Genomic DNA, 14,812 nt, shown 5'->3' with positions numbered 1-14,812 from the left:
GGTGCATCAAAAGAAAAGAGAGTTTGGTGTCTGGAAATATTTGCTCAAGAGCCTCATTTGCAATCGTGAGCGGTATGATGAAAAACAGCCGAATGTCGTAGTAACTCTCGAAATTAGTTTTTTACCCCCTTCAACACAATTATGCGGGGCACTTGTTATTTTGATTTCCTTCTTCAATTTTTTTTTTCTTTGCCTTGGATGTGATTTTAAAGTGAGGTTTTTCTTCGTTACGTAACGCATTACGTAAAGAGACGCAACTGATTATGACTTGACATTTAAACACGAGTTTTTTTTTTCTCGACCGAAACGCTTTATTATCATTTGATCACATCCAACCCTACGAAGCAAAAGCTTCGCAATAGATTTTAGATTTTATTCAAACTAAATTGAATGTGGGAACTTGTTCGTCCAAGAATTTTACTATCACATTAATTCTGTCTCAAGAGTTTCTTTCAATAAATACTAACGTTTCGGTGTGTTTTTGAGGAGAAAAGTACTAAAATAAAAAGTAAGTATAAAAAAAAAATAATAATGGTTTTTAAAAATTCAGAGTATCTCTACATAATTAACTAGTTTTTCAGTATATCCTGTATTAACAGGTAGAGAGTATATCTTTCTCTATGTTAAAACTAACGTGTTTTATGCAAGACTTTATGTATGTTTTACGTTGCATAAGAAGTCGAAGGCGGCGCTAGAAGCTATAAAATTACAAAAATAAATACGCATGTATATAGAAATGTCCTATCCACTTGTTAATGTAAGATTCATCGAATGACTGGTTATTTGTGGAGATGATGATTACAAGGAATAAGATTCATGTCTGTCCCCACGAGGACTCGCACTTTGGCCTCTCGTTTTCCGGACTAGTGCTCTACCAACAAAGCTACGGAAACAGGCAGAATATTTCAATATTGGAGAGTGTTATATATATTATATATTCACGAGCAATTAGTTGGTTGCTACCGCCGTCCATGTACGGAGCCTTTCAACATATATATATACGCTCCAAGGTTGAAATATTCCATCTGTTTCCATAGTTTTGTTGGTAGAGCACTCGTCCGGCAAACGAGAGACTGGGGTTCGAGTCCCCGTGGGGGCAGACACGAATTTTCTTCACCGTAATCATCATCTCCACAAATAACCAGTCTTTCGATGAATCTTGTGATACAAAAGCAGCATAAATATCACATTGTTATGAGTATGCATTACATCAAAAAACTAGAGAGAGTTCGGCAAAATCAACACGAGTTTGATGTGAGAAAATGAAATCAGCAACACCAATATACCCTTTAACAATCAAAATTTCCTTAAGAACATGATAATAAACATTTTTTTGTTGTTGAGCAGTGTAACGAAATTAATGGAAATAAGTACGAAGAAATTATACATTTCCCATTGACATTTCAAATGATTTATTTTTATACATTTTCTTTCCGTATTTTTATCTTTTTACTTTTTTTGTTGTGTGTAATGAGCAACTCGACGACTTTGTTTTCATTTCGGTGACTTCTCAAGGTTAGACGGTGACGTTAGTGAGGAAACGGACATTTTGCAATAAGCCGAGAATCGAAATAATAGGAAGTCGAAGCGCTATATCTCTCAGCCGCATAGAACGTGTTTAGTTTTTTTCCCTTTCTTTTCCGGATGTGGAAGTTTGCATTATAAAGCCCCAAAAGTAAAGAGTCGAGCAAGAAGCAATTCAAGGCTCGATCATGAAGAACAACGTTTCCATCTTCGCCTTCGTGGCTCTGGTGACCTTCTGCGCAATTTGCCATTCTGCCCCACAGAGGCTGTTTGGTGGCAGTAAGTAAATGATTTTTTAAAATATGATTTCTATTTCTATTATTTAATTTGCTGACTATTTTTGTTTGCTCGAGGATTCTCTAGTTTTCTGTTCTTGTCTGCATATATGCGATTTTTTTCGGTGGAAATATTTCACCGTTATGTTTGATGCCTGCCCCCACACCATAGTGTGGTTATTATGGTTCACCGTTAAGAAAGAGAAATTCAGGGATATTTAAGGATAACAAATATATCATAAAATTCGAGAACAAGTGTGAACACAAATATTTTTTGCTAGTGTTATTCTCCTCGCGTTTGTTTCCTATCCCTTATTTTTAAATGCACATGCAAGAGGTTTTGATTATTTGTGCGGTATCGAACGTCAATGTTAACATTATTTTTCACACAAATACAAAGGCGGATTGCCCAACGAGATGGCTGAAAGAAGATGTCACGAAAAATATGGATGTCAAATTAACTAAAAAAAAAGCAACCAAATATAAGAGCATATATCACGAGGAAAAACTAATAAATTAATAACATAATGCACTGCTCATAAAATTTTTTATGGTTGTCTAACCTAAGTAAGGAGAGAGTTTCTCGATTTACCCCAACATGATTACTGTATTTATTTGAAAACGCGTCAATTTCGTTGACTGATGACTCCCGGGATAAGCTATTTCTTTTATTCACAATCGTGTTAGGGAAAAATTCCTTGCGACACCACAAACTAGATTTATCTCTTACTAATCACGATAGTGGTGTCCCCTTATCGTTGTGTGCCCACAAGAGTACGCGTAGCTCTTCACTGCATCCCATCAACCAAGTCTATGCCCCGCTGTAGGTATTGTTCTCCAAAACCTTACGGCATACTCCAGTGCAGGACGAATTAAGCCCCAGAATGAAACCGAGCATTCTATTCGATTTTCTGCCCACGCTGAAAGATGTTCAAGAAACATAAGCCGCTCGTCATTGAGAATTCCAAAATTGGTGACCCTAGTTGCATCCAGAAAATATCATTACTCACATAACAGAAATTTTCAACAGTGCTTTAGCATTAAATTATTTTCCAAAACCTTGGAAACATTCTGTTATAAAAACAATTCACAATGCTGGGACTGACCCACTTACGGCACAAAACTTCAGACCAATAAGTTTACTGAGCAACTGGAGTAAAATGTTTGAAAAGATTGTGCAAATAGACTTACACAATTCATCAATGAAAATGATTTAATTAGACCCGAACAACACAGGTTTCGACCTGAGCACTCTTGTGTGACACAGCTGGTTAGAGTCTCAGAGTTCATAAATGAAGCTTTTAACAATTTTGATTTTGTGGCTGCGTCATTCTTAGACATAGCAAAAGCATTCGACCGTTGTGATTATGCTACATTGCTTTCCAAACTCATTGATTTAAATATGCCTCCGCATATGGTCATATTCTTCTATCACTATCTTTTCGGTCGAACTTTTCAAGTAAAAATTCAAAATACACTTTCTTCAATAAAACAAATTCCTGCCTCTGTGCCTCAGGGCAGTGTGTTGGGGCCACAACTGTTCCTGCTATACATTAATGACATACCTTGTCCCCAAAATGGCATAATATCTTTATTTGCAGACGACTGTGCAGTTTTGTGCCGTAGCAGGAATGCAAATCAGGCCTTCAACAATTTACAAGAAACCATGGATGAAATAGAATCGTATCACATTTCCACAGGCAAAACTTACATTAAAGAATAAAATCATTCTCTTCAAATCTATAATAAGACCTACATTACTCTATGCTTCGCCAGCTTGGGCGCAAGCTTGTAAAACGAACATCAAAAAATTACAGACGACTCAGAATAAAATACTTGGAAAATTTGTTGGAGCCCCTTGGTTTGTTCATGGAATTAATATCAGACAAGACTTGGATATAACTCACATCTTCACATATATAAAGAAGTTGAACAATGATCAATTTGAGATCGAATGTTTAATTCTCAATTTGAACATTTGGAGTAAATAGTTGACTATGATGTTGACTGCTTGAGGAAATATAGGAGGCCCAAACAAATTGGGCACCTTACATGGGAAAATTTGTAAAGGTGTTTTCTTCTACAAATCTCATCGTATACATACTATTTTAATACATAAATTCTCTTATTCAATTGTATATACTCACATTACTTGCATGTGAATAGTTTTGACAGAAAAGAAGTCAAATTTATGGTCAAAGAACCAGCAATGTTGGGCTATGAATGAGTGGTTAAAGTCTTGATTGGCTACGTATCTTCTGTGCTCGTTATAAATTACCGTCTAAACTACCGTTTAAACGAGCATAGAAGATACGTAGCCAACCAAAACTTTAACCATTCATCCATAGGCCAACATTGCTGGTCCTTTGACCATAAATTTGACTTCTTTGCTGCCAAAATTATTCAAAAATGACCCTCACCATCTGACTTATACTTCTATGAATCATTCCACATCAACAAAAACTCAAACCAGTTGGTCAACGACCTAACTAGCTAACGAACTACTATCATTTCTGAAAAATCTGGCAACAGTTTCTGCAATAATTATTTTTTCGCCATCAGCATCATTATCACGTTCTCCTTTGTGATTGGATCCGCCATTTTTCTTTTCTCTCCTCCTTTTCTCTGTTGCCGGTTCATTTTGAATTCCGCCCTTTGTCTACAACAGCGAGTAACTCCCGCTATAAGGCGTATTTTTCACTATTCTTTCTTTGCTACCTATGGAGGAACTTCATATAGTTCCGGAACGCGTTTAGCAGGGCTTCCTTTTTGCTATTTTGGGTCAACATACGTCGGCCATTTCCTGGTACTACACTACCTAGTTAAAATTCAAAACAAAGAACAGCTTTGCAAATATTAGTAACAAGATTTTTTCCCCTTTGTTAACGGGGCCGTCTTAACAACATCTTTTACGCACCGGGCCAAATGACTTTCCTGAGGGAGGCCCTGCCAAACAAATTTTCGAAAATTTCAGCCGGTTCTAATTCCTGTGAGGTACCCTCTTCCCTCGAGACCCCTGGGCCATGCCCGGGTGGGCCCATGCGTTAAGACGGCAGTGCTTTGAAAGCTCTCCGTGATCCACGATTTTCAATGGGTCCATGGCGTTTGATCATGCGGAACCCCCAAGAAGCTATCACGGAACCGGAACCCAAGGGTTCCACGTCGCACCAGTTGGAAACTCGTGTTCTGATTGGCTAATGATCCTGTAATGCTTAAGATTTCATGGCAATTCACGGTTTTTCATTTCCTGGGTGGTCTCTTCGCAAATTTCTTAGCCATGTTGAACTTCAAATCTTGTCAGTGGACTGTGAAGTGAAAAGGAAACCACGAATTGCAACAGCTCAAAGAACCACAATAAAAACTCATTTTACAGCAACAAAACAAACATTATCACATAGTCTTTGTGACAACAAGAAAGTTTGTTCAAATTTGCAAAAAAATTGGCGCATAAACTAATTTTATGCATAAATAAATCAAAGATGATGTTTCGGTAAAGAGAAAACTAATTTATGTTGATTTTATCCTACTGCGGTCAAAAGGAAATGCTATCCGTAGTTCTAAGTACTTCGAAATTCTTGTCGTCCCAGCGTTAATTGCAATTAAGGTCAATTTGGGCAAGCTTTTCTGGGTGGACACTTTCCATTCTTTTTAAGCACATTTTTTGATATGTTAGGATTAGGCGGGAGTTCAGATAGGCAGAATTTCAGCATATCTTTAACAGGACTCGATTTCAACAGCGGGCTTCTTTAAAACGTAACTAGGTAAAACTCAAGAAAATGCCCGAAATCACCAAACTTTTCTTCGGAAACAATAGTTTCTCAGCTTCAACAATGTCTTTCGTAACTTTTACTTTGGTTATCATCTTTATGAAACAACGTTATGTTTGAAAAATGAAATAATGTTTATCTCTTCGAAAAGTTTGAAACCATCTTTGATGCCTGTAAATGCATCGGGTACAAATAATTTTCACGCCAGTGATGCATCAAATCATTTTGGACTGCAAAGTCTTAATTTATACCACAATCGAGTGAAAAAAAAAGGTTCATTGTAAAGACGAACTAAATTAATTTTTTTCATTTTTATTTTTCCATCTTAATTCTTTTTACGAAGTAATTAGTTTCACTGCAAAGAGTATAAGCCTTTTTTCTTCTCTTTCCTCGAAATGGAACTTGAGGAGAGAGAGTCTTTGTGTTATTAACCTCAGTGGCGTACCCAAGAATTAATCTTGAAAGGACCGTATAATTGTTTTTCTTCCGAAGAAAATAAAAAGAACCGACACATAAAAATGACTTCTTTGTCTTGTTTTTCTAATTATACGTAAAACTTCAAGGCGATTTTTATCCCAGCCAACTCCCAGGACATCCAAAGTTTTCCATCCAGCAGATATGTCTGCTTATTGTATACCGTAAACACGATATACTTTAGACCTGGGGTATTATTTAGTTTCCAAAAAGGTGTTACTTAGTCTCCTTAGCTGACATGTTTCAAAGATTGAAACATGTGTGCTACAAGCTGATGGCGGGGCCATCAGGGGTAGTTCTACATTAGCTGCCACCCAGGTGCAAGACCTCATGTGTCACCTATAAAGCCGATCCCGGTGGAAATAAGGCTGCAAGGGCTTCAGCCATGTGGAAATCCGGGAAATCCAAATGCTTTTTTACCGTCTGAAACCGCATTCAATTTTCAGTCTACACAATTCACTTGACCATCTATCCCGCTTTGAAAGAAACTGTCCCGTTTTTTATCTTGAATTATTTCACCATTCTTAATTACGCAAGATACTTTTTTCCATGCTATAGCTCTCTATGATGAGGCATCATATTCCCATTCTTGAATGGGAAGTAGGATTGAAATTTCTTAATCAATATAATTTTTTAAATAGTTTTGAACCTTGTTATAACGGCAAAATATCTGTTCTGAGATTCCCAGGGTGGGAACTAGGGGAGTGATGGAAATTTCTCGTGGCAGGCACTGGACAAGTGAGAACCCAAATTCGCCCTTTTGACTCTATTTGACCGTTGCCGCAAAATTACTCAGTTGTGGCAGTGGCGTACATTCGCGAGGGGATCTTGGCGGTCTTTAGTCCGGAGGGGTGCCAAATTTGAGCAATCAGTGGTCAAGAAAATTGGTAGAATAGGAGAAAGGCGGCAAAATTTGTTCAGCCCACAGATTGTAAAAGAAAAAATCTGTCTCTGCAGAAAATGAGGGCACTAGAGAGAAGGCACTGTGAGTATGGGAGTGACTAGAACAGTACGCAAACATGTGTGACCGAAAGAGTAACTTAGAGACACAGGGGTATTTACGGGGAGGGGGGCAATCTGGTTTTAGCGCAGGGCAGCTAATTGGAGGAACTATATATAGTGGGCAGAAAAATTAGACTTTTTTTTAATTAGACTAGAAGGGCGGAAAAATTCATGTAACTCACACAGGCAGCAAAACCGTAAATCATGTCTCTGGGCTCTGGGTGGGGGAAACACTTGCCCCGTGTGATAGATTCGATTCCTGTTTCTCGTATTACGCCCCCAGACCCAGCCTTTCGTTTTCACGATATGGTGCAAATGAATGGACAACATGTGATGTCGTGCCTTCCCATTATTTAAAAATTTCGAAAATTCATGTTTCTGAACAAAAGCTCAGGCTTCCGCCCGTGTGCACCTCACCACCTTGCACCCTCGTTTATGTCGCCCCGGCAGGCTGTAAAACTAGTTAGGCAAGCCTACCTTCAATAGAGTTTTGATATTTAACGAATTCTTAAATAGGAACTCGATATAATTAACTACTATTTAACAAATTTTACGAGCCTATCCTGATGTAACGAACCATCATTTAACAAATTCTTTGATTTAACGAATTTTAACAAATTTTGGTGATTATACAATCAGACACCCCCAAATGTAACATGTCTTATTTAACGAATTCTGCAATCAGACCCCTGTAAAATTAACACTTAATTGACAAATTCTACGATCGGACCTCGACAAAACGAACTTATATTCAACGAATTGTACTGCCGTAACCTAATATAATCAATTCTATTTAACGAATTTCAAATTTACTTCGGTAATACGTGTCATTTTGTCAAATTACCATTCCGTATAATTTGTTTTAGCATTTATCGAATTTACCAATGACACTTGAGGATTATGCATAATAACCGGTAAAAGTAATCATTCCTTTAGTATTTATTAAATTCACTAACGACGCTTGTGTACTATGCACAATCGCCGGTAAAAACTATAGATTGATCAAACTTACCGAGACCATTGGCTGCTATGCACACTCGGTTGGTTGTTGTGCATAATCACCGATTTATCACATTTACCGTAACATATTCAACAGGCGAATTTAATTTTATAAAATCTTTGATCCAGAACTTATAATAATTCCGCGAAAAATCTCAACTACGATCAAATTTCTGATTATACATTGAGTTGCAGAGAATTGAATAACGCGTTAATCGAAGCATATTTACATTATACGGAAACGTTTCTTGATATTATGTTCCGAATTCCCCTTAGCTTTAACCTCTAGTTTTATATTTCAAATTCCCCCAATTGAAAGAACATGAGTCGAACATCGTTTCCACATACATTCAATATCAAATTTTTCCACACGAATTAATTTGTTGGAAGAATTCGGCGCTGGGGAGTTTACAGCTTCGTAAATCTCTTAATTCTAGCTCTGAAAGGAATTATATATTTCGCATCGGATCTCTGATTAAATATAAGATATAACATTACGTGTTTTATCTGAATCAAATGCCTCGGATATTACGAGTAGTTCATACGCTTATTCGTCGAATGGAGATTTATTTCCAAGTGTTTGAGTGAGTTTTTGAATCATAGGAACATAATGAATATGTTTATGATGTCTAGATATAGCTCGTTTTTTGGCAATTCTATAATATAATCGACATTTTTTCCTATTCATAATTGAATGACATGATGATTAACAAAAGAATATTTTCGATGTGTAAGTGTATAAGTAATTAATAATTGTTTTGAAAAAAATAATGTGGATGGAATCGTCTTTATCATAAACATAATAGAGTGCGCATGAAGCATCTTCAGACTCTTACTCGTCATGTGATAACTCTTTATCATAATATATTCATATAGCATATTGTCGCATATTATAACATAGCACAAATTATCATCAATATATGCATCATGAAGTTTCTATGAAGGTGTCTAGTAACTGTCGGGGCAAAACTGATTCCAGTCTCTCTCACATTCCTTTTCAAAAATTTTCGCCGTCTTAGAGATGGTATGGGATGACTCTTAAATTGCCATCATCCCTATTACCTTATACTAACCGTGGCTCCAATGCTTGGCTGCATTTAACTGGCAGATCGATGATGGAGGGGGTAGTATGAGCTGTTATAGTGTCATCTACGGGGCCCTAATAGAATGAAGGCTCAATGTTGGAATGTGTGTGCATGTATAGTTAACCTTGTTTCTGTGTAATACTGCCATCTGCAATCAATTTTTTAAACTATGAGTTTTTTTTTCTATGAGTGAGGTGTAGTGAGTGAATAATTAATATGCTGTTGCTCTCTGCGGGGAGACATTTTAATGGGGAGATCGGCTTGCATTCGCTCCTCGAAGTTGGGAACCGCAGAAAACCAACTTCAGCCGACCACCGTAGCGACGACGGTGCGGTTCAGGGCCGTCATTTCAACTTTTTCCGGGGGGGGGGGGGGTCAAAGAAGATGAACTACCTGTGGAACCTGAAAAATGTTGCTTAATTGCCGATGAAGTACATTTTATGATTTTCCAAAAATTCTAGTTTTAATCAGAATCTTTTTTTCTTACTCAAACATTACGAAAAACGCTTAAATCAAATTTCAGAGTTAGGCTCGAACTCAAACGAACTGAAAAATTGCTGTCATGAACTGACTCACATTTACACTTACTTGATTTCTAAAAATAATAATAAGAAAAAAAAATAAATGTAAAAGAACACGAGAGTAAATCCAAATACCACACGGTGCAGCGTATGGACTATACTTAGTGGGTGCGATGTGTACATGCGGTACATCTCCAATGAAAAGAAATTCTCGCCTCGGACGGGTTCAAGCACATAAAAAGTTCGTCGAAACATGGCTTGGATCAAACTAAGGAACAAGAGTAATATTTTGATCACACTTCAAAACTTTTGCTAATTAAATTTTTATTTCTGGCTCCATAATTTTTATGACACAACTCACTTTAGACTAAATTATTTTCCGTTATCATTTCAGGTGACAGTTGCGGTGAGCACGAGACCTACCAGGTATGTCCAGAGTGCGTCAGAACTTGCGCAAACCTGTACAGCGGATCCTGCTTCCTGCATTCGTGCTCACCAGGTTGCGTTTGCGATCACGGGTACGTTAGGGGCCCAGAGGCAACTTGCATCAGACTCAACGAATGTCCTCCCCCTGATCAACTGAGTGGTGATGTCATTCCTCTCTGAAAATGATTAATGGAACAAAACCCTTCGTTCGGAAAATTAAAGGAAAAGAATAATTTTCCCGACATGGAATTTAATGACTCAGTTATTTTGAATATTAAATATTAGTTATTGCAAGTAAATTTGTGTGGTTATGTTGATCAATTCACTCATTATGAATCTATTATATATATATGTGTGTGTGTATATAATTTCATTTAAAGGGATCACCTACCTCTTTTAACATAGCAAAAAAAATATCTTATGCAGAAATATTAAGAAATATTATTTACCCATTGACTGCTTTAAAATACATATGCCACACATATTGGATTGTATATGATGTCCTACGCTTATATAAAGTTTTACATACCTCTAATATTTAATGTTTAATAAATTTTCTAAAAATCAGCTTGCATGCATGATAGAATCACATGAAATCAATATAATTTACTAAAAAATGATGGAAAAGATTGAGATTTTATCGACTCATTCTTATTCAAAATTAAATGTAAAATTTTTAAAATTAAAAAAAAAATTATAACCCAAGTATTTATGAATGGATCTCAAATTGTTTTGGCCATTTTATGGACTGAACAGCATCCTTTTTTTATTCTGCATCATTTTTATCCAATTATATTGATTTCATGCTATTTTGTATCATGCACGCAAGCTGTTTTTAATGCATTTGTTTTCAAATTTTTTTTTTAAATTTATTATATGAGACATGTAAAATTTTTGTATTAGCGTATAGGAAAGCATACACAATCATAATATATATGTGGTAAAAAATTGAAAAAAATCATTGATAAATAATATTCCTGAATAAAAGTTTTTTCACCATGTTAAAAGATAGGATAACTCATTTATGCTACCTGACGTTATAATGAATGAAATCGAAATTGATGATCCGTGGTGACTATAACCGAACTCTCTTCGGTTCATATGTGTAATAAGATGTATAACCTATTGTACGGGTGTGAGTTGAGTGTGTGTGCGCGCTCGCGTCAGAGGATAATCATACAAACTCTTTCATTAGATTGAATGACTAATCACGACGATGAACATGATTTAGATGCATCCAAGTCTCCTTGATATCTCACCCTGACTTATCAGCCATCTTTGAGAAAAGTGTGATGCTAGTATCATCACTATATACATACAATCAATGTCCCCTATCATGCTTTCACTTAACGATTAGACATCACTTTGGAAAAAAAAGATTTTGCTACGCTAAGATGAAGAACAATGAGTCCACCCGCCCCGCCTCTCTAGGCACCTTAGATGCACCTACAACTCCAAAAAACACAAAGATTAATTAATGTTGGTGTAATGATGTTGATTAATGCATAGAAATAAAATATAGATTTATTTCTAATGCTACTTTATTTTACCGTTATTACTGTTATTTTCCCATTTCCTGCAAAGGTGAAAATATATTCTGTTCAGCTTAATATTCGAATTTAATAAAAGGTTTTCGAATGTCCAGATTTTACCGATGAAAACCGATGCAAGGAACTGAGAAAGAACATGGTGAATGCGTTCGTTTTAGGTGCGTCTTAGGTGCATCAGGGACGGATGACGACCCCTTGTCTTTCCCCTCTTTTGAAAATTTTCAAGGTTGAATAGTTAAGCAAGCATTCCAGCTACCCTTTAGTCACAGAGGGGGGGGGGTAGATCTACAAAGCAATAAATAACAAATTTAGACATTTGCTATTTTTACTTCAAAATATAGAAGAGGTGTGGCAGCAGCGGCAGTGCAACATTAACACAATCCGAAATGTAATCAATTCGTTGGAAATTCCCCGAAGAAATGTTCACGATGTGAATGTACGGTTTCTTGGTCAATTAGGAAAAGTATTTTTCCATCTTATGGAACGCTCTCCCCCCAATTCTCTCACAATTTCACTCCTCTGTCAAAATAAAAATTTAACAATCACTAATTTTATCAAGTCGGCCCAATTTCAAAGAAGTGCACAATGTCAAGTTCATTTATTTGATAGGTGAGGGAATTAGTCGTTATAAAATTGGGTATCGTAATATATCAGCTTAATAAACGCGTAGGTTGATTTGGATTAACCGCAGGCAGCACCGAGCTTATAGCTTAGAGAGGGCGAAACCCCATGGCACAATTCTTAATTAAGTCGCGTCAAACCATCGGTGCCTCACGAACATCAGCCCCAGAATTTGAATCTTCTTACCTTCCTATCCGATGCCGTCGGCCGTAAGTCGATCAGATGGCATTGCTCGGACAAAGATGCAGATCCTCTGCTTGTTGTACAAAAAGGAAAAGTGTCGTTAGGTGGGAAATAATTTTCAACCATTACATTCTCACATTACATTTTAGTGTGCAAATCGATTATACAAAGTATATTTGTCTGAATAAGCTATCAAAGGACATAACCCTAGCTGATTACCATTATTGAACCAAAATAATTTATAATGAATAGATTTGGGGGCGTTCACGGATTACGTCACTTTTTTAGCCATTTTTGAACCCTCGCCCCTGCCCCTCCTTGTCAGCAAAATTTCGTCAGTCCTGCCCCCACCTCCTAACGCATATTGGGATTAGAGACGTAAGCGAGGGGGGAGGAGTAGCGTGTAGGAAAACTATTCCCCCCAGACGATCAAAAGTTCATTTTTTGGTGCAAAAACATTAAAAAAAAATTTTAATTTCGGAAGAAAATACCTTTATATGTCCGTGTGTTATTATAATCACTTTAATGCTATTGGAAGGATAAGAACTCAAAAGTTTTATTCAGAAATTCATTGCGAACCCACCCTCTAAGCCATATACGATATACCCATGGCCGGCCCGCAGACAATATATGGGGCTCGGGGTTATCTGATGTGGTCCGCCAACTCAAACCCAACTTTTGTAAAAAGGAACTAAGCGGCACATTTATAGATCGTTTAAGTGACCCGTGGCACAATGCCAGAGCATTTAAGTGGCCAGTGACACAATGCCAGAGCATTTAAGTGGCCAGTGACACAATGCCAGAGCATTTAAGTGGCCAGTGGCACAATGCCAGAGCATTTAAGTGGCCAGTGGCGCATTTTCAGATCACTCAAGTAGGCTTGTAGCATCTTCACAGATCATTTAAGTGATTCAGAGAGTGAAGCAGAGAGTTCCAGAACACTTAAGCGGTCCGTGGCACATTTAGAGTTCCCTTGATTGGCATGTGGCACAGATTTAGAACACTTAAGTAGCTTCCAGAGCAATTTTACATCACTCAAGTTACTCGCGGCACATTTCTAGATTATTTAACTGATCAGCGGCATGATTACCGTTCACTCGAGTGACGCGTGGCGTAATTACGGATCAGTTGAGTGAAGCGCGCGTAATTGGACGAGCGGCTTGGACACATTTTTAGATCACTTCAAGGATCCGTGTAATGTTTAGAGGTCACTAAAGTGGCTCTGTATAGGACTTATCAATAGAGAGAATGTTAGTTCACGTGCCCACAAACTAGCGAAAGGTTTTTCTCATTTTTGGCACACCTAGTTATATGCCATTAAAAATATTTCATGTTTTTTTAAAGGGTGGGTGATGACGTAAACATCATTCCCCTTCCCTTGTCATCAAAAGTCAGCGAAGTTACGTTCCGGGGATGGCCGCGAATAACCAAAACCATAGGTTTTCTTTTTGTTTATCTCGTTTATTGAACATCATGAGGAGAGCAAGGTGATGCAGAGTTATAAGGGAATCTAGAAGAGGGGACATCGATTGTTCACGATGTTTTCTGAAAGATCACTGTGATTTGGTCTGTGTGTTTACAGTTTCTTCTTCTTTACATCATCAAGTATGTTGACAAGGCTTCCTCTAACAAATTTTCTACATGTGAAGACCGTACATTGAGGCATCTATATCATGAAAATAATCTATTGCTGATTTGAGCTTGCGAAGCCCTCCCAATATATTAATTATGGTTAACTTGTCAGCGATTTGCATTGGACATGATAGCTTCAAGCTCGCCCTGGGAAATATCTCGTTATCTATATTTTTCTCCCAGTTTGAACCTGGGTACCGGAAGGAACTACACTATACACTGCATACAGTCATACAGTCTACACTCGCAACCCCCCCCCCCCATTCGCGATGGTTACGTTCCGGAGGTGACCGCGAATACGGAAATCCGCGAATAACCGAAACCATAGGGTTTTGCATATCTCGTTGAGTGAACATCATGAGAAAGAGCGGGTAACGCCGAGGTGGAAGGGAATGTAAAAGAGGGTGCAGCGATTGTTGGCCATCTTTTTCTGAAAGAACATTGTGACTTCTGTTTGCCGTTTTTTCTTCTTCACATCATCAAGTATGTTGACAAGGTTTCCTTTAACAAATTTTCTACATGTGAAGGACGTAAAATAGAGGGATCTATGTTATGAAAATAATCTATTGCTGATTTGAGCTTGCTTCCGCTATGCTACTTGTGGTGAAATTGTCTTCTACTTCTTTATCTTGATATTCTTCATCTGGTACCGCTTCAGTTTCAGGACCAGTCAGCTGCATTAATTACTCCTCAGTCAATGTCTTTGAATTGCTATTAATTAGCTGCTCGACTTTTCTTTTTTTCTATATCCAT

At 37.4% G+C, this 14,812-nt stretch overlaps 1 protein-coding gene across 1 annotated transcript; it reads left to right on the top strand.

Annotated features, from left to right (window-relative positions):
• Nucleotides 1-1,701: 1,701 nt before the first annotated feature.
• On the top strand, nt 1,702-10,372 carry LOC149070561 (chymotrypsin inhibitor-like). Its single transcript, XM_089249101.1, has 2 exons — nt 1,702-1,803; nt 10,042-10,372. The coding sequence occupies exons 1-2, from the start codon at nt 1,713-1,715 to the stop codon at nt 10,251-10,253; spliced, it is 303 nt and encodes a 100-aa protein (XP_089105227.1). The 5' UTR covers nt 1,702-1,712; the 3' UTR covers nt 10,254-10,372.
• The last annotated feature ends 4,440 nt before the right edge of the window (nt 10,373-14,812 follow it).

Source organism: Pholcus phalangioides, unplaced genomic scaffold (assembly GCF_987345545.1).
Source record: "Pholcus phalangioides strain wild (caught in Gottingen) unplaced genomic scaffold, Ppha-v1.0 ptg000021l_1, whole genome shotgun sequence".
NCBI lineage: Eukaryota > Metazoa > Arthropoda > Arachnida > Araneae > Pholcidae > Pholcus > Pholcus phalangioides.
The sequence above is the reverse complement of the archived record's forward strand: the minus strand, read 5'-3'. Positions and strand labels throughout refer to the sequence as shown.

Excerpts from the sequence above, each read along its gene's own strand:
- LOC149070561 (XM_089249101.1), top strand. The coding sequence starts at position 1,713 with ATGAAGAACAACGTTTCCATCTTCGCCTTCGTGGCTCTGGTGACCTTC. Across the intron at positions 1,804-10,041 it reads ACAGAGGCTGTTTGGTGGCA|GTGACAGTTGCGGTGAGCAC; the intron begins GTAAGTAAATGA and ends TTATCATTTCAG.